At 52.6% G+C, this 26,610-nt stretch overlaps 1 protein-coding gene across 3 annotated transcripts; it reads left to right on the forward strand.

Annotated features, from left to right (window-relative positions):
• The first annotated feature begins 574 nt into the window (after nucleotides 1-574).
• Rcc2 (regulator of chromosome condensation 2) lies at nucleotides 575-26,019 on the forward strand. Of its 3 annotated transcripts, XM_075946879.1 has the most exons (14): nucleotides 575-1,553; nucleotides 2,285-2,424; nucleotides 2,890-3,177; nucleotides 8,759-8,852; nucleotides 10,873-11,016; nucleotides 13,885-14,016; nucleotides 14,780-14,868; nucleotides 15,825-15,939; nucleotides 18,999-19,165; nucleotides 20,347-20,527; nucleotides 20,730-20,835; nucleotides 21,603-21,675; nucleotides 23,275-23,352; nucleotides 23,862-26,019. In XM_075946879.1, the coding sequence occupies exons 3-14, from the start codon at nucleotides 2,899-2,901 to the stop codon at nucleotides 23,964-23,966; spliced, it is 1,563 nt and encodes a 520-aa protein (XP_075802994.1). In that variant the 5' UTR covers nucleotides 575-1,553; nucleotides 2,285-2,424; nucleotides 2,890-2,898; the 3' UTR covers nucleotides 23,967-26,019. The 3 variants fall into 3 exon arrangements, with proteins under 3 accessions (XP_075802994.1, XP_075802996.1, XP_075802997.1); XM_075946881.1 differs by lacking the exon at nucleotides 575-1,553 and having other exon boundaries at nucleotides 2,236-2,424; XM_075946882.1 differs by lacking the exons at nucleotides 575-1,553; nucleotides 2,285-2,424 and adding an exon at nucleotides 2,618-2,737.
• Nucleotides 26,020-26,610: the final 591 nt, after the last annotated feature.

Raw genomic sequence — 26,610 nt, forward strand, 5'->3', positions numbered from 1 at the left:
CTAACAGCAAGATCACCCATATTTGCATGTACAAACGGAGACCAGTCACCTGTGCCCAGAGAGAAGGGCCCAGAAGTCTCAGTGCCTCCTCTCCCTTCTCATCTTCACCCCTTTCTTCTGTCCCTGAGCAGTTGCTCAACTAAAATGAAGTAAAATTCCCAAGCTTAAGTGGGAGTTGGAAGGAGCACTCCCAGCTTGCCCTGTAGGTGCACCTCACTTTGTCACACTGGTTACATAAGCTGAGCTGCCGACGTGCCTCGCTGATGAGCTGAGCGTATGCGCCTGCACCCCATCTCAGCCAGGAGTCACTCGGGCTTTCCCTGGGTCTGAAATAGTGGAGAACTGAGGCATGTAGCGGCAGAAAACACTTTTATCACTCCCCGAGGTGGGCCAGTTTGTGGGTGTTATCCCCCAACTGCGCAGCTTCTCCAGCGCGGCCTCAGGAAAAACCAGTTTTGGAAGCACCACACCTTGGGTCAGATGATGCAACGTGATATTAGCGTCGGGTTGCATCAGCGGTTCTGACGCATGTGCCTTTTACGCCGACAGAAAGCAGTATAATGGGGCCGGAGAAAGAAAGAGACATTCGCTGCCTGAAAGCCTTTTAAAGGCGCCCTCAGCGTTTCTAATTGGCCACACAGGGTGTTGTCGGGAAGATAAACGCCCAACCAGCCACCTCCCCCGACAAGCTCGGGCTTGCCGTTTCCTGAAACCGGGATCTGACTGCACACTTAAGACAAAATTCTTTTCTGGTTGGTTCTAATGTTTTATATCAAAGCCTCAAGGTTTAATCTCTTCAATCTTTTCGAATGCCTGGCCTATTAAGAGGCTTTCAAACGGTGCTCCTATGTGGTATTGACCTGTATATCTCCAAAATGTACCAGTTGATGCTCATCTTCGGAGCTGTTTTACATAAGTGCTTCCGGCTCTCGGGGCACACAGACTTGTGACTTTATCAAATAACTTAGGTTTGGTTCTCTTGGAGTCTCTGTCTGCTTTCAGAGTGAACCCCCACCCCATGCTTCTCGATATAATAAAAGAATGAACCGCAAAGACCCTAGAACTCTCTAGTCAACCAAAAAAGTTGCCAAAAGAAAAAAAAAAGAAAAAAAAAGAAACTTTCACAGTAGTCAACTCGGGCACTTGAAAGGGGGAGGAGAGAGGATCAAGTTCAATGCCGGCTTGGGCTACAAGGTGGGTTCAGCCATCCTGGTCTGCCTGAGACAAAACAAAACCCTAAAGAAAACGGAAGAAACCTTTGGTAGAAGAGAAAGTGACACTGAGATGCAAGCCTCCCCCTGGCACCAGCCAAGTCGATCTTTGTCCAGTCGACAATCCTGCACGTTGCTTGCCCGGTTCTACGAGCTGGCGCCTGTCGACTTCTCAGCCTTGCCACTTTAATCTCATTCACCCCAGCACCTCTGGCCACTTCCCTTCCGGGGAACCCTGCACTATTCTATGGGGCTGGGAAAATGCTTTTCCTGGAAGGTCGGATTCTTTAAATTGCTCAACCCAGCTTGCCCAGGAAACGCCTTCCCTAATCCTGGAATGGGGTAAGTACCACGCTTTCAATTATTTCTTAAGCTTTCTCCTTACTCCGCCTTCCAAAAGGGCAGAGATCTTGTTCTCTTCGTCTGTACTTTCAGCATCTAGCTCCCTTGCATCTTGTCTTGCTTGTCCTGGGGGCGCAGTAAATATGGTAACAGAAAAAGAAAAACTTTTCACCAGAAGTTTCAAGTCCACCTATGCCTTGCCCCCACCCTCCGCTAATGACTAGTTTCTTAGTATATCAAACCTTTATGTAACTTGACCATGTTACAGCACCCGGCTGCATCCTGGGACACGTCCACGGCAAATAAAATCTAGCCTGCACAGGAGAAAGTTATTCAAATTGTATTCATCTTTCATTCCAATCACTCAATTAGGGCACGTCCCTCGTTGGCTGCTGCGTGAGCAAAGCAACTATTTTCCAGCGAGTGTCCTCAGGTGACCTGTCTAGACGCTCAGAGGAAAAAACAAGAGAATCTGACACTCTCTGGAGCCCCATAGACGCCTGTGACGCGCAGGCCGCGCTGCGTGGAAGGGCGTGCGGAGCGCACAGCGGCAGGCCCAACGGGGCTGGCGGCGTGGCGCCGGGTGCCCGGGACGCAGGCTCCTGTGGGTGGCCCGGCCGTCGGGGTCCTCCGGCCAGTAGGGGGCGCGCGCGCCCGGGGCCCCTCGCCGCCCGCCGCGCGCGCGCTCGCTTGCCGCCCGGCCGCACATGTGTTTCTGTTTTGTGTTGTAGCATTTGTTCTGGAAGCTCGTATTTACATTTTAAGTGTATCTGGTGAGTGGGCTGGAGCCCTCGTCCCGGCCGGGGAGAGAAGAAGCCGTCGACCCGTCTTTTCAATCGCTCCCCCTCCCTTTTCTCATCACTCCAACCAGGTAGGGGCTGGAAACCGTCAGGGACCAGTTTGCAGGGTCTGGGAAAGTTTTTTTTTTTCCTTTTTTTCCTTCCTCCCCCCCCACCCCAACGAGAAAGGTTTAAAAAAAAAAAACAACGCTGGGGAAGGGGGGTTGGGGAACGGAATGAATAAGAAGGGGAAGGAAGGCGGATCCACGTGGTTTAATCGGAGACAGACAGAGATCCCATTGTTCAAAATCAATAAAAAAAAAAAAAAGCAGACGGGGCGAGTGCGGGGCAGCGGGGGCCGGGCAGGGGGCCCACGAAAGTTCCTCTTTCCGCGCGTGCTCGCAGGTGCTTGGGGCCGGGCTGGGGCGACGGGGGGTCCCCGCGTGGCGCGCGGCGTGGGGAGGGGCGAGGGAGCAGCAGGTGGGGCGGCCCACGCCGCGCCGCGCTCCCCTCCCCCGCCGCCAGCCCGTGTGCATTGTGCTCCCGTGTCTCCGCAGCCCGCGACCATGCCCAGGAAGAAGGGGGCGGCCTGGGAGGAGCCGAGTTCGGGCAACGGCACGGCGCGCGCGGGGCCTCGGAGGCGCGGCGGCCCCGCGGGCAGGAAGCGCGAGCGGCCCGAGCGCTGCAGCAGTAGCAGCGGCGGCGGCAGCAGCGGCGACGAGGACGGCCCGGAGCTGGACGGGGCCCCCGGCGGCGGCAAGCGCGCGGCCAGGCCGGCGGCGGCGGGCAAAGCGGGCGGCGCGGCCGCGGTTATCACTGAGCCCGAGCACACGAAGGAGCGCGTCGTGAGTGGGGCGGGGGCGCGGGCGGTTGGCGGTTGGGGGGGAGGGGCGCCGCGGGGTCACGCCCCGCCCCTCCCCCCACGCCGCGCGGGGAACTCGGGGGAGCTGGTCCCGGGCCGAGGGAGCGGGGCGTGCGTGGCCACGCGGGGGCTGTCGCTCTGCCGCGGGTGCGTCCTCCCCCCTCGCTCTACTCCCCCCTTCTCCGCGTCTTTTCCTCCCGGGGGGGGGGGCAACCCGCCGGGAGCTGCCGGCTCGCGCCGGGGCTTTGAGGTTCCCGCCGCTGCGGCTCGGGCGCCCCGGGGGGGCGGGGCCTGGCGCGCGGCGCGCATGCTCCCAGGGTACTCGGCGCGGTCGGCCGGCCGGTGCGCGCGGGGCATGGTGGGGGCCCGCGCGGGTGTGAGCGCGCATGCTCCTCCGAGGCCCTCCCCGCCCGGGGGCTCGCCTCCTCCCACCCGCGACCCCCCGCAGAGCGGCGCTGGGCTTTGTTTGCCTCGGGTGGCCGCGGCGTGGGGCCGGTGGGGTCGGCCCGCCTGGCGCTCTGGTCTCGGCCATCTAACTTGCTGCTTGCGGGGAAAAGCCCCGCCAGGACCGGTACGAGCCGGGCCCAGGGTCCGCAGCGTCCCTCCTAGAACTTTGTGTGCTAGTTTTCTTTGGTACACTTCTGCTCTCCTTCCCGGCAAGAAACCACATTCTCATGTTAACCCTAAGAAAGAGATGGGGCTTGAGCCTCGGAGAGAGTCACCCTTGCTTCGGAGGGTGCTCTGGAGAGGTGACAAGGGTTAAAGGGACCTGGACGCCTCACAGCCATCCAGGCACACTAGACGGGATCGTAGAGAGCCCTTAACCATCGCAGATCGCGCCCGTGAATGTACTTCACAAACAGCCTTCACAGTGAAGTGGAAGGAAGGGCCTGGCTAGGCATGCAGGGGAACCCTGCGTGAAGCAACCAGATAGCGCCATGGTCTCAGCCTGCCTATTAAAAGAGGAACTCACCAATTGGTCTCCTACTCCCCCGTTCAGAGAGTTTGGACAGGATTAAGAAGTTAGGCCTATCTCGAAAAACCGGGGGGGGGGGGAGGCATGATGGGGTCCTGCCTCTGTTTGTGGGGTTTTTCGCGAGCTTGGGGAAGTCACATAGAATTGGATTATCTGTGTCTGAGCTAGCAGCTGTACTGCTCTAGTCCACTGCAAGAGCAGCAAGTTTATAGTCTGGAAGGATATCTTAACCCACGGCGTGGGAGTGGATTGCATGAGGAGTGGAAGAACGGCGTGTAGCAGGGACTCGGAGACCTGTCTCGTCCTCCTCCAACCCCGGATTGCAGTTGGCACTTTGTGTCCTTCTGGGACACGCCATCTCTGAGGGAAGCAGCCCCCTGCAGTTTGTGCTTGTTGTTTTCTGTGTACAGCTAACTTCCCGTATATGTATAGAAACAGGAACTTAGAAGCTGTGTCTGCCACCTTAAAGCAGGGCCTCTTGAGGATCCTCACACTGGTGAGTAAGTACAGGGCCATAGAGGATGGGTGAAGGCAGGGGCCTGTGAGGATTCAGAAGAGATACACTGTTGCATCTGGCAAGTTTCTTGGGTTTCTCAAGGTCAAGAGCACAGCCTTGCATTCTTTCCCACAGGCCTAGGCCAGCAGACTGCCCAGTGTCTCTGGCCCGAAGGGCCATCATGGTCTTTCTCTGCTAGGCAGATCAGGGACTGTTCTCTGTGGTAGGCTTAAGTTTCTTGATCTTTCAGAAGTTACTTCACTGAACAGACACCAGCCTCTCCCCTGTGGGTTGCTGGAAGGAGGCTCCTCTGCCAGTGTCTGTGAGCCTTCCCTTATCCTGAGCTTGCAGGTGTGTTGGGCTTGGGAAGATGAGCCACATGCTTGCATTGTTGAGGGGCGTGTGCTAGGAAAGACAGGAGACTTGTCAGTTTGTAGAAAACTTCAGTCTTGTCCTAAGTTAGCGACTTGGTCTTGTCCCATGTTAGTCACGGATTGGAGGCTCACAGGTAGCATTGTAGGATGTGTATTTTGTCTTTCAAGGAAGAGGCTGATTCATCGTTCCCAGTAGTCTTGCTTGAATCCTCAGAAACTGGTGAGTGGCACAGGTGGTCCTGCTCTGAGTGGTTGTTTGGTTGTTTTGCTGTTTTGTTTTTTGAGGCAGGGTTTCTCTATATAGTAGCCCTGACTGTCCTGGAACTCGATCTGTAGACCAGGCTAGCTTTAAGCCTGGAGATCCACCTGCCTCTGCCTCCCAAGTGGTGGGATTAAAGGAGTGTGTCACTACCGCCTGGTCTGTGGGTTTTTTAATGGGTTGCTAAGGCTTCATGGACCCCTGAGACACATTGTCCATTCATAGTGAACATAGCTGAAGTGGGAGGGTTGGAAGCCCTCGGGGACTGTTACCAGCTCTGTGATCCTCGTCCCAGGGCATCAGTCTCCTGAATGGCCATGTGAAGAGGTTGACTCTCAGCCTTGCGAAGTGTACTTGGGCAACAATTCAGAAACTGCTGTGGCCAAGTACTCCCAGTTTGTTGATTAAAGATACTCAGTGCATTTTCTGTCTTAGCCACTCATCTGGGCCCAGGTCAGTCTTGTGACCAGTCATGGGGAGGTAGGTAGCTAGGTGAGATGGAGTTCCCCCATTCTGGACTCTTGGCCTTTGTTTGCCTGCATGCCTTCAGGTAGTGTAGGCTGGGCTACCCTTTGCAGAGCAGGGAAACCATGGGCTTGTTCTTTCTTCCTGTCTTTCCCTCCCTGTCTCCTTCCCTCCAGTGCTTGGGACTGAGTCCAGGGCTAAGCACACAATCTTCCACTGAGCCCCCAAGCCCTCCCAAATCCATTTGCTCACCCTGGTCCCCTGGATAGGGCCAACAGGCTTATGGGATAGGTTGTTGCAGTTCTGTGGTTGAGGGTTTTTGTTGTTGTTGTTGTTGTTGTTTTGTTTTTTTTTTTTGCTTTTTTTGCTGGGGGCTTTGCTTGAAAAGGCATTATAATAGCTAATTAAAGTTCTTATTCCCTAAGAAGGAGGGAAGACGTAGGCTGTAGAGATGAACTGTTGGGTTACTAGTAAAGAGTTGTGTAGGTATTGGCAGTGAATGCGATCACTCATCTTCTGTGAGAACACGGGCCATGATGTGAAACTGGAGCCAGTGTAAAAGGTCGTGTTTTTAATGGGCATTCAGGCAAGGTTGCCCACAGACAGGGCTTTCCTGTACGTACTAGCTGGCATGAAAGCTTCAGGAACCCCAGGGGTAGCAGTAGGCAGACACTGGCCGCCAGCCCTTTGGACTGGTAGAGCTCAACTCGTGGTGTCCGCAGCATCAAGAAGCTTTGCTGTGTGATTACCTCTCCGAGTGCTGAGCTGCTAGTGCGGTGCTGTCTGGCCTGGAGTCCTGCTGGGTTTGAGACCTTGCCCATCTATTGCTGGGTCCCTTCAAAGTCCTGAACTGAAGAGTGGTCGCGCATACGCAGTAAGTGATGGCCTTACAGAGGGCCCGGTGCTATGGGCCAAGGCTGGTAGACTTCCAGCCACACCTGCCGTTCAACAAAGGAGAGAGTAAGGGAAAGTAGGCTCCCATCGGTAACTTGAGTCTGCTGCTGCAAGGCTGCCCCACACTCCACACTCCTGAATAATTGAACAGGGAGGCCACTCCAGTCCTGTGAGGCCTGGGCCTGCAGCGGAGAGTCAGTCTTGAAGCTTGGTCCCTGCCATCTGCCTCCTGGACCATAATACTGGGAATGCCTAGGACTTCAGATTCACCCCCCTCCCCCCCAATAAAATGGAGACCGTGGAGGGTGTTGTCCAGGACAGCTGATCTGGGGCCACTGTGGGCTTGGAGGTTTGGGGGCTGCAGCTGCTGCTCAGATCTGGTTTGCTCCAGGCCTCCACAAGGGTCTCTTTCTTAAGGATGGAGGAGTATAGGGGTAGGTACATAGATTGAGCCTAACAACCGACTTTGTTTAATTGCTTTTATTTATTTTATTATTATTATTTTATTTATTTAATTGCTTTTATTTATTTTATTATTATTTATTTAATTGCTTTTATTTATTTTGTATTTGCTTATTGTAATGGGGATGGAGTCCAAGGATTTTCCCAGGCTAGACATTTTCCACTGAGCTTACAATATACTTTACAAAGAATTCTTTTTCTCTTTTTCTTTCTGTACTAATTTTTATTTCTGTTTGTGTGTGTGTGTGTGCCTGTTTACACCATGTGTGCACAGATGCCCTCAAGTCAAAGGGTGTCAGATCCCCTGGAACTGGAATTACAGAGTTCTGAGCCACTCTCTACCTGATCTGGGTACTAGGAACACAAAACTGTGTTTGTGGGCATGTCCAAGTCCTCTATAAGAGCAGTAAATGCTCTTAATTATTGAGCCATTTCTCTGCCCCCGCAAAGTGTGTTTGGAAATTGGGTATAATCCCAGCATTTGGAAGGCTAATGCAGGAGGATTATATAAATGAAGGCCAGCCTGGGCTACATAGTGAGCCTTTGTCTCAAGCAAAGCAAAAGTGCATTTTCCTCAAAGACATCCATTTTATTTATTGTGTGTGTGTGTGTGTGTATGAGCACACAGAGGCCATGGCTCCTGAGGATTTGAACTCAGTTCATCGGGCTTGCACGATGAATTCTTTTATCTCGCGGAGCCAGCTCAGCAGCCTACAAGTAATTTCCAAAGGAAAGAATAATGTATTCGACCTGAAGGCAAAGAGAGAGTACTAATGATTTTATGGGCACAGCCCATAATTGTGTAGTGGCCTTAAAGTGTGAACTCTGGGCGGTGGGGCTCAGTAGCCCAGCTGTGGGTTTCCAGATGGCTGGACAGGTGCAGTGCCGCGTACCTGTACTCTGGTGCCGGGAGGCTGAGGCAGGAGGACTACTGAGATTGAGAGGCAATCAGAACTGCAAAGCAAAATTCCATCTCTACATGTGGAGGGGGCGAGGAGTCATGCTCTTGTCTGGACGTCCCAGTGACAAAGTCCCCCTTTAACCACTGGTCCTGTCCCCACTGTGGACAGCATTGAATGATCCATGAAAGGCCCCTCTGCATCAGACCCTGCGGCCCCACCAAAGCTGAGCCTTGTCTTTACCCTTTCCATCTCCCAGATGAAGATACCCAGCTGTCATTCCTCCACCTTTCCTGTTAAAAACACGGGACTAATGGCATGGTGACCATGCGGAAGACATGCGGGGCTTGAAGTGTAAAGGCTGTCAGACACCATGATGCTTAGAGTGTGGGATATGTAACTGGCCTCTCGGGCTGTGGCTCCTGAAGGGGGAGAGCAGAGCTCTCCTTTGGTTCAGCATTAGTGTTGAGCTCAATCTCGAGACTTCTGGGGATGGGCTTGGGGTTGCCTACCTTGGAGCACATAGATGAGGGGCTTATTGGACGGGATCTGTGCCAGTATGAAAGCACCAGCCAAGATTCTTTTCAAGCCAGGTGCAGTGCTGCGTGCACATTTGCAACCCACACGGCTGAGGCTGTAGAGAGAGACCTTGTGTCTTCTATTTCCTAGGACAGCTGTGAGTGCCAGCCGCAAGCAGTCTAACAAGCTAATTCTTGGCCTTCTCTCTCTCTCTCTCTAGAAACTCGAAGGGTCTAAATGCAAAGGGCAGCTTTTGATTTTTGGGGCAACAAACTGGGACTTGATTGGACGGAAGGAAGTGCCTAAGCAGCAAGGTATGAGAAACTGTCTGAAAGATGACTGACTGCTTCTTATAACCCAGGGGGCCAGAGGAATGCTAGTACCTGCCCACCAGGTAGGTATTCTCCGTGTTTGTGGGCTTGTTCAGAGAAGCCAAGCAAATGGCTTAAGGCCACAAAGCCGCTCTGCTGAGGTGAGGGGGCTGCGTTTGAGCTGACCCTGGTCTCAGGCTTGTCCCTTCACAGTCCTGTGTTTAAAACACTCAGATCATTCGGCAATGGAGTCCTCAAACAGGCATGGTCCCTTGAGTCCTTGAGATTGCCTTTCATTACAAGAAAGAGGCTGGCCCTGTTCGGGGAGACATGAGGCCCCAGACAGATGTCCAGGCTACTCACTGGCTTGTTAGAACACCTCAGTGGAACTAGTAAGCTGTGGAGAGAGAATGGGTGCAGTCCTGCCGTCTTCCTGTGTCCTGCTGCCTATAGATGGGTCCCTTCCTGAAGGGCCTCTCAGAAGAGGGCTGGCTGGCACAGCGCCACATTTGATGGCTCTTGATTTCATTTGGAAACATGCCCAAAGTGCTTCCCAGCATTGCTTTGTCCGTGAACAAATATTTGAACACCGGCACACCCTAGCGCCCAAACCCAGAGCCTTTGCCATCATCCTGCCTCAGGAAGATGATAGGGTGTCCTGCATGGTGTGGATGGAGCTGACCTGCAGCATAGCCTTGGGCACCTACCAGTCCTCATGAGTGAACGGAGTGGCCATTGCAGCTAGGGCACACAGGGTTCCTGCTCGCCAGTGTGTCTGTTGCCCTGTAGATATGGTAGGGGTACCTTTATCTGACTCTCCCTCCCATGCCCTCTGTGTGCCACAAGTCCAGAGCACCCTGGGCTAGTCTTGGGAGTCTTGCCAACCTACCCATCCCAGGGAGCCTCCTGCCCCCGTCTTCACTTGCTCTTCCTGGCTTTGCTGTCTCTGAAGTCATTTAGGTATGTCTGGGCTGTCTGTAACTTTGCCTAGAGCTGTTAGGCAAGGTTTGCTTCTCACCAGCCAGTAGATAGAGGAGGAACACATGCCTACCTACCCTGTCTCTTGGATCTTTGCAACTCCCTACCTTTAATGTGGCCTGGTTTGTGTGGCAGCATCGTGGTCTTTGCTATAGCCTGTGGTAAGGACCAGGTCCTGGGGGTCTGGAAACCGAGGGATAAATGCCTACCAGCCTGGCTCTGAAGCTGAGACCACTGCCAGCTGACTTTGACTTAGGCTTCTCTCGACCGAAATGGGGGGTGGGAGTCCCTGGAACGGGAAGATGGCCTGATGTTCTTGTGGCGGCTGATGGCACCCTCTTCAGGGAAAGAGGCATTGGTGGGATGCTGGGGAGCCAGCTAGTTAAGAGCCTGGCCATTCTCTACTGCACTCTGACCCCCTCTAGAGCCTGGTACTGTTGCAGTTCATGGGTGACCAGTGAAAGGCCTTTACTTGCTAGCCAGTCCATGTCTGAGTCACCTGAACTGTGGCTAGTTTCTCAAGATAGCCACCATTGTCCTGGAGGTAAAGGAAAGTCACACCCCTGCCTTGGGAAGTAGGAGTGGCAAGGGCAGGTCTGTGGCCTGGTCCCTGCTCCCTGTCACAGAAGCAGTTATAGGCGGGATGCTTGGAGTGGGGTACAGGTTAAATAAGGGGTGCAGTGCAAAGTCAGATGTGGGTTTTCTGGAAAGTCTGAAGGGTGATGGGGACACCAAACCCTGCTGAGAACGACCTGCCTTTTGGCTGTGGGAAGGCTGAGGTGCAGGTAGGAGGGTAGATGAAAGCACCCAGTAATGAGCGTGTGTCACTCCAGGTAGGGTGCAAGAAGGCCACCCTGCCCTGTAGTAGGGTTGGGACCCAGCAGCTGTGGGTCAGAGGAGAGGTGTTGGTGCCATCACTGGAGAGGTGACCGGCCAGTGACCCCAGGCAGGCTTGGTTTTTCCGACCCCTGGTGATAATGTTGGGGTGTCCTCACCTGTCCAGTTGTGCTCTGCAGGGGTTTAATTTGTGTTCTTCCCTTTGCAGCTGCTTATCGCAACCTTGGTCAGAATTTGTGGGGGCCCCATAGGTATGGGTGCCTGTCAGGAGTCCGGGTGCGGACCGTGGTTTCGGGTTCATGTGCTGCCCACAGCCTCCTCATCACCACAGAAGGGAAGCTGTGGAGCTGGGGTAAGTAAAGTATTGGGTGTGGGCTATACACACACTGTCAAGTGTGACTTAGAGTCACCTGGAAGAGGTTCTGTCTTTGTCTGGATCCATGGCTGCTTGCCCCCCACCCCCCGTGTGTGCGTGCGTGCGTGCGTGTGTGTGTGTGTGTGTGTGTGTGTGTGTGTGTGTGTGTGCGCGTGCACATCTGCATGTTTGCACATGTGGAGAGCCGAGGACAACTTGGGAGTCAGTTCTTGTCTTCCACATTTCTGTGAGTTCTGGGAATTGAACCCAAGTCTCCAGGCTTGTGCAGCCAGTTCCTCTTATCTGCTGGGCCATCTCATTACTTCCTGTTCTTTGAATCCTTCTTGAAGAATGTTTTTCTGAACTTGAGACAAGTATGCTCTTTCTGACCAGCCATCTGTTCTGGCCTATTGTCCCTGCACTCGGCCCTTGTCCTGCTTGTGGCACCATGGGACACGAGGCCTGTGTCCCCACAGTCCAAATGCCGCCCCCAGCTTTTGTAGCTGCCACATCTTGTTACAAGGCCCCTGTGGCTGAGCCCTTGGGGCTCTTGGCCTCAGGTCTGATTTAGGGCCTTTGCCCACATTTCTCTTGCCTCCCTCCTGCCAGGCTGTGTTGTGGCTCCCAGCTATCATTTTTTCCAGGTGGGCCAGAAGGAGGTATTGCACAAGGCTCGCGTCATCCAAGCCACAGGGCTCGTGCAGCTGGGGGAGTTGGCTTCTCTCGTTTGTTTCTAGCCTTTGGCTGGCTTCTAGTCCGTATGACGTTTTTATTTTGGTCTGTTTGAGCCATTTTTTGGTGATTTCATGAGCTGCTGTACCAGAGTCCAAATATATTAACATCTGCCGTCTTCTCTGCACTTTGCTAATTTTATAATTCTGTTGAAAAAAAATCTAACAAGTGTGTGTGGCCCAAATTTATCCTCCCAGGCTCTGGGTGGCACACCAGCATCTGCCCCAATTTTTGTTTTCTCTGGGTTGGTGTAGGGCCCCTCCCGCATCCCCTGCTGCTGCGTCCTCAGTACCTGCCAAGGCCTTTTAGGTCAGCTCCCCGGCTTCAGCAGTACTCTTTGATCTCCATGCTGGTCTCACCACTACTCGGGTTCTCGATTGCACCTCAGGGCAGACTCTGTGCCAGGAGTGCTTCCTCCAAAGCAAGAATGGGGGGAGCTCCCTAGAACAGCAGCAGGGTTGTAGAGATCTGCAGGACATCATGAGACCACTGTGAGACACTTGGGAGGGGAAGGGCGCCAGAGGCATCCCAAGCAGGAAGGAGAGGCTGCTACTCTGTGCCAGGCCTCTGAGTGACATCCAGCCTGCCTGCCACTGGACTTAGGTGTGGCAGGCTCCTCTTGAAGTTAGCGCTTGCCCAGCGCGGGACCCTGAAACTAGCCCTTTAATTGATGTCCATCTGCTGGGAGGGGTCCCCCTATGAGGGAGGCTGGTCCCCTGTCTGCCTGCCTCCTGCGGTCTGCTGTGGCTCCCTCAGCTCGCTCACCTGTCTCGTGACTGAACTAACCAGAAGGGGACGCTCACCACTGGGGAAGATTAGTGGGAACCCCATCCTGCCCGTGGCCTTCTGCCGAGTGCATCTCTGAGAGATGGTCCTGGGGTTACTCGGTTTTGTTTTGGATCTGTGTTAGAACCTGGGTGGGATTTCAGGGCTTCCAGCTGTCTCTGGAACCCACCCGTTGCCGGTCCTCAGCTGAACCAGGGCTCCCTGAGGAGCTGTGCATCCCTAAAGCCTCCACAGGGATTGGTCCCCTGCTTGTCTTCACACGCCCTTGGGTACAGCACAGCTGACCTGATGAAGGTGACCCTTGTCATGAGGGTACTCGGGGCTTGGGCTTTTTTGTTGTTAAAGATTTATTTAGTGTACATTGGGACTTTGCCTTCATGCATGTCTGTATGACATGAGGGTGTCAGATCCCTTGGAGCTGGAGTTGCAGATAGTTGGACGCTGCCCTGTGGGTGCTGGGAATTGAACTCTTTCCTGTCCTTTGGAAGAGCAGCCAGTGTTCTTAACCACTGAACCATCTCTCCAGCCTCAGGGCTTGGATCTTATAACAGGGTGGGGATGGACATAAGAAATGAAGATCAACAGTAGGAATCAGACCCTCTATGAGGAGGAGGGTGCCCGGCTGCCGTGGCAAGGCAAGTGGGAACGGGGTTCCTAAAGCTTGATGCCTGTGGAGCATCCAGGCCACACCAAGCATTTCCTGGGGTAACAGGGACTGGGGGCCATTGGGATTGTGTTCTGTGATGTTTTTCTCTTTTGGCTTTTTGAGGGGGTCTGCTACCCAGCTCCTAAAATAAATCACGCACACAGAGGCTTATTACTTATGAATGCCCGGCTTTAGCTTGGCTTGTTTCTTGCTAGCTTTTCTTACATTATCTTAATTGCCTTTTGCCTCTGGGCTTTTTTCTTCCTCTGTGGCTTGCTGGGTGGCTGGCCCCTGATGTCTTCTCCTTGTTCTCCAGTTGCTCCTTCTTCTCTTTCCAGTTATACTTTCTGCTTGCCGGCCCTACCTCCTGCCTTGCTTTTGGCCGGCCGTTCATCTCTATTAGACCGTCAGGTGTTTTAGACAGGCACAGTAACAGCGTCACAGAGTTAACAAATTCAGCATAAACAAAAGTCATACATCTTTTTCCAAAGATGTATTAATAATATTCCCCAAGAAGGATGGTCCCATAGCTGTCTACTTCCTGTTGGGATATTTTCAGGGGGGCGCCTTTTCACTGGGGAGAGTAGCCAGGCTCACCCTGCTCTCGGGGATTTGCTGAAGGTTTGTTTTGGGGCATGGAGTGGGTGCTGCCTTAGCTTGTCCTCGCATTGCTGACCTAGCCAGCTATGATTTCCTCACAGGTCGGAATGAAAAGGGGCAGCTGGGCCATGGTGATACCAAGAGGGTTGAAGCCCCTAGACTCATTGAGGCACTCAGTCACGAGGCAATCGTGCTGGCAGCATGTGGGCGCAACCACACCCTGGCGCTGACAGGTAAGAAGGTGGCTCTCTTTGCTCAAGCTGAGGCAAAGGCTACAAAGATGTTTTCTCTGGAGTAGGTGAAGTTGTTGTATGAGTCTGGGCCAGTGTCAAAAGGGCGGTGATGCCCCAGTTTGGTGGGTGTCTTCCTGAAGGCTGTGAGCCCCTGTGGTGGCCCCTGGCTGCCCAGACCAGGTCCTGTTCGTGGCAGGACTCAGCTCTGTTTTATACCCTTGCCATCCTTGGGACAGATGGCCACACACACAACTCTGTATTAGTGGATGATGTAGCATGAATTCTGGTTATTCTTAATAAAACTGAGTCAGCTATGGGGCTAATTCTGAAGATCAGAGAAGCAGAGCAGCCAGCCATTAGAGAGCCGTTATGTCTACCAGTGCTCAGACCAAAGGGGCGATCCTATCTCTACAAATCCTCAGACTGCATCTGAGCTCCTGTTTCTTCCTGCCAGTCCCTACTTCCCTAGTGCTGGGATTAAAGGTGTGTGACTCCCAAGTGCTGAGACTAAAGGTGTGAGCCACGACTTCTGGCTCTTAGATCACTCTTTTGTGGCCTTGAACTCCATCTGCCTCTTTCTCCACAAAAATCTGGCCTCTATAGCTTACTAGTGGCGTAGCTCTGCACTCTGATCAGGTATACTTTGTTAGATTACAAACAAAATATCACTACAGGGTAAGCTGTTTTCCTAACACTGATCCAAATCCATTTGAAAGTGTTGATCCCTTACATCCTGTTCTGTCATGTTTTTCTCTCCTTCCAGACACTGGCTCCGTGTTTGCCTTTGGAGAGAATAAGATGGGACAACTGGGCCTTGGGAACCAGACAGATGCTGTCCCGAGCCCTGCTCAGGTACTAGCAAGGTTGTGGACTCGGGGCAGCTTAGGTGTGCGAACATGTGATGGAGAGGAGCGATGTTAGGTCAGCCCTGCCGTGGGAGGCAAGGGTTTCCTCGCCTGCAGACACCCTGGTTTTGTTGTTTGTGACCCTTGCCCCATACCCCCAAGGTTTCTCTGTGTAGGTCCAGCTGTCCTGGAACCCACTCTGTAGAACAGGCTAACCTCAAACCCACACAACCTTCCTCTGCCGCTAAGTGCTGCCATTAAAGGTACGCACTACCATCCGGCAGATGCAAGTTTTGACCTCAGAATGGAGTGGGGGTTCTGCAGGGGGCTTCCACTCTGGAAAACGGTGCCGACTGCCAATGGCTCAGGGGTGCATGTGGGGGGAACCTCATGGCTATGCCTATAGGGTTTGAGGGATAATGAAGGACTCCTGTTTTGTTAGCTATGAGTTACAGAGTGGAATTGGATAGTTAGAATGGGTAAGGATGGGATGAGCCTGGGTGCCATGTTCGCCCACACCATCAAGGGTTAAATGCTTGTTCCTTCTGTCAGGCAGGGCCTTTGCCAGGTTTCTGTCCCTGTGTGGTGGGACCAGCCTATCATTTACTTACACGGAAGCCCTGCTTGTTACTTCCTTGTTTGAGGCTTATAGCAGTATTAGTACCAGAAGTCAGCTTTTGGGGTCACTGCAGGACTTTGCTGCCTCCAGCCCTGGTCCCTGTGCTTGTGCCAGATGATTTGGGGGGGGGCGGGGATTGCTGCTAGGAGACTCCAGAGTATGAAGCCATGTTCTCAGCCTCTGCTGTCCTGGGAGGGTGGGGGGTGGTCAGCTTTGTGCTAACAGGTGTTCAAGTGGCAGCCATGGAGCCATAGAATCCACCCCTGTGGTAAGCCCTCTGCTTCGTACCAGAGTGGAATAAGGAAGAGATAACAAGGAGCTGAAAGTTGGCTTTTTCTTTTCAGATCATGTACAATGGGCAGCCAATTACCAAGATGGCCTGCGGGGCTGAATTCAGCATGCTGATGGACTGTAAAGGCAACCTCTATTCCTTTGGGTGCCCTGAATACGGCCAGCTGGGTATGGAAGTCTATTTCTTAAAAGCTCTGTAATCTAACTAAGCGTAGAGCCAGAAGGCAGTGTGGGGCTGCGCACACGTGTTACAAGTGTGGGTAATTGATCCAGACAGTAGCTGCTCCTGCTAAGTGCATCTCATGCTCCGCGGGCCAGCTTGCTGTTAACTCACAGGTTACAGGGGTCAAGATGCTCTACCTCAGTGAAAACATCAGGATTGAGTCTGGCAAAGCTTTTGTTTTGGTTTGGAAATCCATTAGTATGAAAATCTCAGACAGAAAGAAGGACAAAAGCCTAGCCACTCTCAGCCTTTGTTAGTGAGAGAATTACATAAGGGTGAGGTTCTGAGAATCTTGACTGAATAAGCACCTGACATGTCTGCAGCTCATCCCTCACCGCAGTGGACATTATACAGGCACAGAGCAGACGAGAGGAGGTCAGCAAACTGTCCTCAGAGCCGGCAAAGCTTACCACCCGAATTTTGCAAGGTCTCCATTTTCCTTTCTCTGAGTCCCGAGGCAGCTCTTTTGGTGCCTTCTCCAGTCCTGAGCAGGAGGTGAGGTGTGGGCGCCCCCTGCTGGTGTCTGAACAGCCTGCAGCAGCCCCGGATCTGGGTTGCTGGGTCCCAGCGTCATTAGAAGTGCGCAGATGGGAGAGTATAAATAGCAGCAGAGCATTGCACTGGCCGTAGACTACAGGGAACAGTGACTCTGGGAAACTAAATATACCTCGAGTCAGAAGTGAAGAAGAAGTTCGACCAGCCCCTTACGCACATCCGTGCTGGTTGCCAGGGAGTTCTCAGGGCTTGTTGGATAAACGGTTTCCATAGCCACAGGCGGGCCTCCTGCCATCCCCAGGCCCAACACAGGAAGTGTGTTTCTGTGCTTCCTGCTACGTGTGCAGCTTGCCTGCCACCTTTAGACAAGCATCTTCATGAAACCAGCTTGTTTGCCTTCAGCAGCTTGATCTTTGCAATAAGGGTGGTGGTCATGGAATGGTTCTGGAAGGGACAGTTAGGCACTGTGTGCAGCTAGAAACCTTGCTTCACCTGGTGTGCAGAGCCTCTCATTCTGAACTCAGCAGTTCACTGTGAAGCGTGTTCCTGCTCAGAGCCAGCTGTGCCAGCACACCTGTGATCCTAGCAGCTGAGAGCAGCGCGGGAGGATTGCAGCAGCTTTGAGGGTGGCTTGGTTTACCTGGGTTCCAGCCAGGGCTGCGTAGTGAAAGCCATCTCAAAGCTAAACACAGCCCAGTCTCCCAACTCTGCTCCTGTCTCGGGGTAGACATTGCCTTTAGAATCCAAATGTGATTTCAGAAGGGGTTCTGTGCAGTGACTGGGTGACCAGGGATGGCTGACCAGGGAAAGACATTGAATTCCTCCCAGATGGGGGCTGGAGAGATGGCTCAGTGGTTAAGAGCATTGCCTGCTCTTCCAAAGGTCCTGAGTTCAATTCCCGGCAACCACATGGTGGCTCACAACCATCTGGAATGAGGTCTAGTGCCCTCTTCTGGCCTGCAGACATACACACAGACAGAATATTGTATACATAATAAATAAATAAATAAATAAAATGAATTCCTCCCAGAGGAGAAGGTAGCCGCCCCCACCCCACCTTCCTGGAGGAAGTGTTGCCTGCACTGTGACAGCAGCCAGGTGCTGATTGCAATGTCTTTAAGGAGGTGGAAGAAAAACAGTGGCAGGGTCTGCCTGCTGCCCTCTGGGACAGTCTGGGTGTAGTTAACACTTGGGCAGACACTGCTTGGAGCCCTGGTCAGTAGTAGAGAACTTGTTGGGAAGATGGCGAGGTTCCTGGTAGCTTTAGGCTTTTCAGTGCCTGGGGCCTCGCAGTGGTGTGTGAGGGTGATCTGAACTGCACACAGAAGGCAGGCCTCGACAACACCTAAGCCAAGCCCAGCACCCTGATGTGCTCAGTTAGGTTGTGGTCCAGGGCTGTTTTCTTAGTGCAGCACCCACACATCCCTGCCTGTAAAGGTCTGATGAGCAGAACCACAGCCTACTGGGAACAGTCAGTGTCCTGCCATGACAGCACTTCACCCGTGGGTCAGTCCTTGCCAGGTGGATGCAGCCCACATTGTCACAGCACTTCTGGGAGGTGGGGCAGGGACCGAGAACATTCTGGTCTGTAAGCAACCAGGGTCTTGGCTAGTGGGCCCAGATTGGCCCCTTGTGACTTGGTGACTTGTTCTGTTTATTTGGTGGTTTTATTTATTTACTTTTTTGTTGTTGTTGTTGGGTTTTTTTGTTTTGTTTTTTGAGATATTCTCACTGTTTCTTTGGCTAGCCTAGAATTTGCTATGTAGACTAGACAGGCTTCAAACTCAGATCAGTTTGCTTCTGAGTGCTGGGATTAAAGGTGTGGGCCACGATGCCGTATCTGTTTGTTTCTGAAATAGACTCAATGTAGCCCAGGCTGGCTTGAAATCCCCTGTGTAGCTAAGGATGGCTTTTACCTCCTGATCTTTCTGCTTCCATCTCTAAGTGCTGGGATATATCACCAATGCACGAAGCCAGAAAATGTTGGGTCCTAGGGCCACAGACATGGGAATTCGATGCTGGGCTGGAGCAGGCCCTTCACCAATGAAGCTAATGCCGACCCAGTCCCTCATGACTTCTTGCAGGTGGTTTGTGAATTTCAGATTTATATGTCCTTTGCAGTATGTTTAAATTACTCATTTGTAGACAGAAATGGAGAATTTTGTGCGCGATCGTGCTCACCCTTTCCCTTCTGGGTGTCCTCAGAACTCTCAACTCCAGGTGCTTGGTAGATTGATTGGCTTTACGATGAGAGCTGCCTACTGTTGTGACCTCAGCCACAGGAGGAAACACATTTTCCTTTTCCTCCTAGAGTGTATGTAGGGTTTGTCCCAAATTATTATAGGGTATCCTTGTTGTATTATATGCATTTTAAGTTACCACAAGCTCATGACCAAGTGGCTGGGCTGCGGGCAGGGTGGACCTGGGCCTGTGACAGTACAAATGTAGTAGTGTACCTCCATGCCCTATGCATTCTGCTGTTGCTGATGGCTGACTCTGCTTACCACAGGACACAACTCAGATGGGAAATTCATCGCCCGGGCACAGCGGATAGAGTATGACTGTGAGCTGGTACCCCGGCGGGTGGCCATCTTCATTGAGAAGACCAAGGATGGGCAGATCTTGCCTGTCCCAAATGTGGTAGTTCGAGATGTAGCCTGTGGTGCTAACCACACAGTAAGCTTTCTTTTTTTCTCACTGTCCAAAACCATCCATGCTCGTATAGACCGGTCCTGGGTGTCTGCCTTACTCAGCTTCATGTCATTAGGCTGGGTGTTTCCCATCATGATCTGATTGCCACAGACACATCTGAACATGAGCATCCAGGTGTGTCGTGTGCACGCACACTGTGTCACTATGAATATGAGTTCCTACTAGGGTATGAATGGTTAACTATTGAGGGTGTGTCCCCTAAAGGTCCTCTGAGCAGAATAACCCTGGGAGGATAGCCTGTGTGCATTTGCTGCCTTGAGCTCTTCGTCTTTGTGAGGACATAGGCACTGAAGGAGTATGTGGAAGTTAGGACACTGAGTAACATCAGTCAGCAGCTCTGCATGGCGAGTGCTTTTGCCTGCTCGACCATCTTACCAATCCTCTTTTTAAGATAGTCTCCCTCTGTGGCCCTGACTGGCCTGGGACTCGCTCTGTAGACCAGGCTGGCCTCAAACCCCCAGAGGGGTGAGCAGTGTGCACCTGTCGTTAACCCTTCTCGATCTCTTCACTGAGAGTGGGTGTGTCTGGTTTGGGTGTTCTGCTTTGGCAGCAGAAAGGAATCCCAGAGTTGAGTCCCAGGGCCACTCTGTCGACTTGGTGGTGCTCAGTGAAGAACACATGTGTCTCGAGCCTGCAAGTCCTTGAACCAGGATGCCAATTTCGACCTTGGGGCAACCCTTGTTATATGTTTTGCAGTGCTTGGTATGGAGCCTAGGGCTTTGCACATGCTGGGCAAGTGCTCTGGCCCTGACCTGTACATCCTCTGTCCATGCTGAGTTTGCACATTCATGGGCTTAGCTGTGAAACCCCAAAGACAGAAAAGACAAATGGTAAACAGCTGGCACATCTGCACCTGTGGCCGGCAAGTGCAGAGCAGGTAGGTAGCAGCCTTTCCCTCCTGTGTCTAGTTTAGACAGTGTTGGAATAGGAGCTCAAGTGTTGCTTCAGGGAGGAAAAAAGAAAATCATACCTCTATAAAAGGAAGTGTGTGCTGGGCCCTGCTGGCTGTCTATGTGGCCAGCTAACTTCTTGCCTTATAGGCTGTGAAGTTTCTGGGCTGCTCCTTTGCTATCTGCTGCTATCCCAGGTCCTCTGGGCAGAAGCCATGACCTGCGAGTCACAGTCTGTGTCTCCTCTCCCTGCAGCTGGTCCTGGACTCACAGAAGCGAGTCTTCTCCTGGGGTTTTGGTGGCTACGGCCGACTGGGCCATGCAGAGCAGAAGGATGAGATGGTGCCTCGCCTGGTGAAGCTGTTTGACTTTCCAGGGCGTGGTGCGACCCAGATCTACGCTGGCTATACCTGCTCCTTTGCCGTCAGTGAAGTGGGTCAGTGTCTGTTTGCCCCCACCCGTCTTCCCAGGTCCCATGTGCAAGATTTTCCCCTCTTGGGATAGCTATACCCCCCATAGGGCGGGCCCATAGCCATTCTGTCCTTGACTCTATCTCTGCAATGTCCATTTAAGCGGGTTTATCACCTTGGTGTCCTGAGATGCTTCCTTGTGACACTAATGTGCTTTGCTTCTTCTAGGTGGCCTGTTTTTCTGGGGGGCCACCAATACATCCCGTGAGTCTACTATGTACCCGAAAGCAGTGCAGGACCTTTGTGGCTGGCGGATCCGGAGCCTCGCGTGTGGGTAAGTGACTGTGCCAAGGGTGCGTGGTGTCTGTTTCTTCCTGTGACTGTTAGGTGCCCTGTGTGCCTGTGTCCTTGGGAAGGCTTCTGTGAGTGCTGACTTGGGGTTTTCTTGGCTGGCGATAGGAAATACCAAATCCCCAAAATTTGGGAGAGGGGATAGTGAGGGCCTGGTGGCTAGGATAGTTGGCTCCTTCTTTCATGGAAAGTAATTCTGAAAGTTTTATAAGGCAGTTTTTCCTGAATTTGGAAACTATAGGGTTTTACTTTCTTAACACAGCAAGTGGGTAGGGAAGCGACTTTTAATTTGATGTTCGCATTGAGGGTACCTGCTGAATTACCCAGTGCTTATAGGTGGTAAATCTGGGTGTGTGTATGTGGGTTAGCTTGGCTCTGAGCTGTTGCTCCCTGGTCCCTCTGTCTGTCTGTCCTCCACCCCTGCCCTAGTGTCCCTCTTGTTAACTTTCTCTTGAGGATGGACTGTCACTTTGTCCTTATGTGGCCTCCACCCCACCTTAGTGTTTCTCCCAAAGGACTCTCCCTCTGAAAGGCCCAGGACAGATGGGCAATGAGGCCCTGGCTCTGGTATTGATCCGCTAATGAATGCGGACCATCCCTGGCCAGGAGGAGCCTCTTACTCCTTACTGAGTTTGCGGTATGGAGGTGGTGGGTGTGTTAAGAGGTGTCCTTGACACAAGTCAGAGGGACAGGTGGCCTGCAAGATGTCCTCGCCTCGGGTGGGTAGTGACAGCTTCTGTCTGTTTGCAGGAAGAGCAGCATCATTGTGGCAGCCGATGAGAGCACCATCAGTTGGGGTCCGTCGCCAACCTTCGGGGAACTGGTGAGCCCTCCCTGGGGTCTAGGAAGAGCTGGACTAGCCGAGAGAGACCTGGAAATGGGCACGAGGAGGGTTTCATTTGGTTTCTAAGTTCTAAAGCTGTCCTGGCTGGTGGTGAGGCTGCTTGTCATCCATGCAGTAGAACAGGACAGTGGGAGGTGTCAGACCTGTGGGGCTACAGTGACGTTGTCCTACTATTGGGACCCCTCGTCCACGCTCACAGAAAGCAGTGTATGAGCTGCATGTACCGTCCTGACTCCTGTGGCTTCCAGACTTTTCTCATTGGTAGAGTCAGAGAGGCAGGGCTGTCCTTGTCCCTCAAGCAATCACTGGTGTCTGAGGGCCACTAGCCACTCCTCAGGGTTCCCAGACCCAAGGGATCCCTCCTGAGACTGAGGACCTTCCTCCGTTTTTTGTGTTTTCAGAGAAGGATGGACGGTGTGTTTTTGTTTGTTTTCAAAACAGTTTCTCTGTGTAGCCCTGGCTGTCTTATTCACTCTGTAGGCCAAGCTAGCCTGAAACTCTCAGAGATCTGCCTGCCTCTGTCTTGTGAGTGTTGGGATTAATGATGTGTGCCTTCAATGTCCAGCTTCTGTTTGGAATTGTTTTTTTTTTTAATTTTATTTATTATTTATACAATAATCTGTCTGCATGCATGCCTGCAGGCCAGAAGAGGGCACTAGACCTCATTACAGATGGTTGTGAGCCGGGAATTGAACTCAGGACCTTTGGAAGGGCAGGCAATGCTCTTAACCACTGAGCCATCTCTCCAGCCCGTTTGGAGTTTTTTTTTAAGACAATAACTCACCATGTAGCTCTGGCTGTCTTGGAATTCGCTATGTAGACCAGGCTGGCCTCACTCGGAGATGTGCCTGCCTCTGCCTCCCAAGTGCTGGGATTGAAGGTTTTTGCCACTATACGTGGCTGTTACAGCTTTTGGGGCCCATCAGAAATGGTCTTTGACAGCCTGAACTGCATGGTGGAGTAGTGTCAGTGGTCTAGTGACTTACTGGATAGTCTAAGCTGCAAATTAAGACCCTCTGTCAAAAAACACTTAATCTTCTGGGGCTAGAGAGATGGCTCATGGGATAAGTACTGCCTTCTCTTGCAGAGGATGAGGGTTCGATTCCCAGCACGCACACACACGGTGGCTCACCATTGTCTATAACTAGTTTTAGGGGATCTGATGCCCTCCTCTGGCCTCTGCAGTTACCTGGCACACAGCTGGAACACACATACATGCAGGCAAAATACCCAAACACAAAATTTTGAAAAAAAATTTTTAATTTCTTCTAAACACAACTTTGTGTCTTAGTAACAGCCTGAGGGGCAGGGAGGTGATGCTGCTTCAGGGGCCATTCCTCAAATTTGGGAAGATGAGACCAGGGTGCAGGATAAGCCTCAGGGCGAGCCACCCTTGGTCCGGTGCGCTCCAACAGCCCTTGGCCACTTTCTCTTAACCTCTGGTGTCTGATGTTGCCACTCTGCACATTTTGTCCCATAATCACAGTGTCTTCATCTCCCAGCTCCGTGAGTGATGCCTGGAGACACACATTTTCCTTTGGTTAGACCTTCCCATGGTCTGTGTTTTTGTCTTTGCAGGGATATGGGGACCACAAGCCCAAATCTTCCACTGCAGCTCAGGAGGTGAAGACCCTGGATGGCATCTTCTCAGAACAGGTGAGTGGGGCTTGCGGTGTCACAGCTGTTCACAGCCTGCTCACAGCCTGCTAAGCTGTGTAACACCCCTTGACTAGCTTTCTTGTCCTGTGGCTGTGTGTTTGAAGGGTACAGCCTGCAGCAAGAGAAGGACCGAGGGGTGCTGATCTAGGTCCCTGGCAAGTTCCTGGTTCGATGGTCATCACTCCCTAGCCCCCCCGCCCCCAAACTGGGATCCTTGCCACTAGGCCAGGGTCGGGAAAACTAGTCCTCAGCAAATACATTTTGACCTGTGATCCGGAAAGCAAGTGCAGTGTGGAGCTGCCCCCGGTCCCTGCCCGCTGGGCTTCAAGACTTTCCATCTGGGCCTGTGACACTGGACATTTAGCAAGGCGAGAGGGGTTTAATTTGCTTTCCAAGGGCCCAGCCCAGTTTCTGACCCCCACTGAGCCAGTGAATCCAGCGCATGAGCATTCGACACCTGGGATGTGTAGGGTGCTTGTGTTGCTGACATTGGCTTGTTCTCGCAGGTGGCCATGGGCTATTCACACTCCTTGGTGATAGCACGAGACGAGAGCGAGGCTGAGAAAGAGAAGCTCAAGCGGCTGCCCGAGTACACCCCACGTACCCTCTGAGGCAGGGTGGCACTCCCCTCGTGGCAGCTGTCATTTACACGTGCACTGGGACCAGAAGTCAGACAAGGAATTTAGGAAGCAAAAGTTGACCGACGATGCATTGGGTCAGCCTCTCTGCGGTTCCGTTTCCAAACAGTTCAACGTTAACTACCTTTTTCTGTATGCTTTCCAAAGTGTTTTCCCTCAATGTTTGATTAAAACATCTGCTCATAGCCAGCTTGCCGTTCTACGAGACAGGCAGGAACTCAGAGCAATTTAGGCTTTATATATATATATAAGTTGTATTTCTTTTTTCCCCTCCTGAGTATCCTTGTCTAGCCCTACCATTCCAGCCATAATTAGCATTGTGATCCGAGTGGGTGCCACGTGGGAGAGGAATCGCCACTTTCCCAGATAGAAACGGCCCTTCCAGGAACCAGCAGCCTCTAGGCCAAGAAATCCCCAGTGCTCGGTCTCCACCCAGCTCCCGCCTGCCTGCTTTGGGAGACCTGGTCACTAGCTTGTGGGCCCTCCTGCCCCTCACCTCCACCCAATAGCTGTTTGCTGGCTTGCTGTCTGCAAGGCCCACTGCCTTTTGGCTGAAGCATTTGTAGAACCAGCCATTTCCCCCCTGGTGGGGGAACTGGGGTCTCTGTGTTTAGCCATTTATATCTACTTTAGCTCTCGAGTCCAAATGAGAATTGGGGACCATGGGATATGGGGGTGGGCAAGGTAGGGACCCTTTGTGTTGTTGAAGGGCCTGGCTTATGGCTCCCTGTGGAGCCCAGACTGTGCTTCCCAGTTAGAGATCAGCCAGCAGTCAAGTGTGTGTTCAGTCCTCTGACCTGTCGGCTCCTGCTGTCCCCTCTGCCTGGGATGGCACCTTGTTTTGAGACTTAGCCATTCTTCTGCTGGCCCCAGTGCTCTTTGGCGCTTGCATTTGCTTGGCTCTGGTACCAAATAGTTGGGATTTCTGATGAAATCCCCTGCCCCGCGTGTCAGCGCAGATGCTGTGACTGCCACCCACATCCCCACAAGTGCCCTCTTCCCGAGCCCGTCCTGGTATTGACTTTGCGGCTGAGTTCCAAGGTGCCTTTCCTGGATCCCGAGTGTGGTGGCAGCTCGGGCTGGGGCCCCTGGTTCCCAGAGGGTCTGGGTTGTGTCGGCTGCTTTAACTAGGTTTAGTTCCGTGGTGCTCTGGGGGAGTCGGGGAGAACTGAAGTGTGAGGCTGGGTGGATGAGAAAGTTAATTCTGGTCTTCAAATTTATGGTTTCGCTTCTGGTGTTGTGACGCTTGTTATTGTCTCTATGTTAAAATGCCAAAAATGATCTAGTCGCTGCTTCCTTCCCGCCCCAGTGCTCCACAGCAGCTTCTGGCTTTGCAAGGTGTGTTTGTCTCGGCCAGCGCCATGGCCTGGCGGGAACGGATCCGAGTTCCCACTGTCTCCCATTGCGTGTCCAGCTATAGTCAGTCCAGGGACAAGCTTCTTCAGTGGCAGTGCTCCCGCAAAACTAACCTGCTTTGTCCTGGTCACTCCAGACGCCACCCCTCGCCTCCACGTGCCGCCCGAGCCTTCCCTGCTCTCTCTCTGGCTAGTGTTGCTCAGTGTCTGCTCCTTTGTCCTGGAGTTGTGTGGTCACCAAGAGGGCTGTGGATGCAATAGCCCTGAGTTGAGCTGAGCTGGGCTCATCTTCCAGGGAGCAAACCATAGCCAGCAGTCAACTCCTGGGTAGTGCAGGGGTGGGGGCTGAGCAGAAAGTACCTTCTGGGGAGAGATCCTTGAGTCCAGCCACAACCCCTTCCTTTAGGCTAAAATGTCCACCTGAGCTTTTCCACTGGGAAACACCTTTAGAACAGGGACAGTGAGAAGTCCTGGGCAGGAGCCACTCTGGCCGCCCGTGGACTCCTGAAGTCTTCCAGTCACCGATGAGAGGGTAGCAGGAAGGGAACAAGCGAGGATGGTGTGATTTGGTTGAAGGTGCCTGGTTTAGTGCTGTTAATTGTCTTATTTTTTTTTATATATATATTTCTTGGAGTAAACATTTTAAATAAATGGCATCATTGTTTACTCTGCCTCGGCTCTTGTGTTTCCTCTTCAGTAGTGTGGACTGCACCTTCAGCACTGTGCGCGTGCCCCATAAGAGTGTCCAGAGAGGGCTGGAGAGATGACTGTTCTTCCAGAAGTCCTGAGTTCAATTCCCAGCAACCATACGGTGGCTCACAAACATCCGTAATGAGATCTGGTGCCCTATTCTAGCCTGAGGAATACATGCAGGCAGAACACTGTATACATAATGTATATATTTCTTAAAAAGTGTCCAAAGAGGGTGAAAGTAGCCCCTAAAGAGCTTCTGGGACATCCTGGACTAGAGGGGTACAGAGAGCCCTGACCATCCCTAAGAAATGAACGGCCAAAGGCCAGCATGTTGACAACTGTCAGAGGCTTCCTTAGTGGGAATGTCCACGGAGGTGCCCCAGGACACATGTCCCAGCTCATGGGTACAACAAGGTCTCATGTAGCTCAGGCTAGCTTCTTGCTTCCAGCATATGTGAGGTGTCAGCTCTTGGTTAATGGGAGCGTACTGGGCATGAAGGTGGCTAGCTGTTGATGTTCATGGGGTCGGGTGTGTTGAAGGTGGGTTTGGTTTTTGGTGGGTTTGGTTT

Source organism: Microtus pennsylvanicus, chromosome 13, assembly GCF_037038515.1.
Source record: "Microtus pennsylvanicus isolate mMicPen1 chromosome 13, mMicPen1.hap1, whole genome shotgun sequence".
Taxonomy (NCBI): Eukaryota; Metazoa; Chordata; class Mammalia; order Rodentia; family Cricetidae; genus Microtus; species Microtus pennsylvanicus.

What these genes read in the sequence shown, in the direction of transcription:
- Rcc2 (XM_075946879.1), top strand. Translation starts at nt 2,899, where the DNA reads ATGCCCAGGAAGAAGGGGGCGGCCTGGGAGGAGCCGAGTTCGGGCAAC. An exon ending in CTGTCCCGAGCCCTGCTCAG is followed by an intron (nt 14,869 to 15,824) that starts GTACTAGCAAGG and finishes TTTTCTTTTCAG; the next exon opens with ATCATGTACAATGGGCAGCC. An exon ending in CTTTGCCGTCAGTGAAGTGG is followed by an intron (nt 20,528 to 20,729) that starts GTCAGTGTCTGT and finishes TGCTTCTTCTAG; the next exon opens with GTGGCCTGTTTTTCTGGGGG.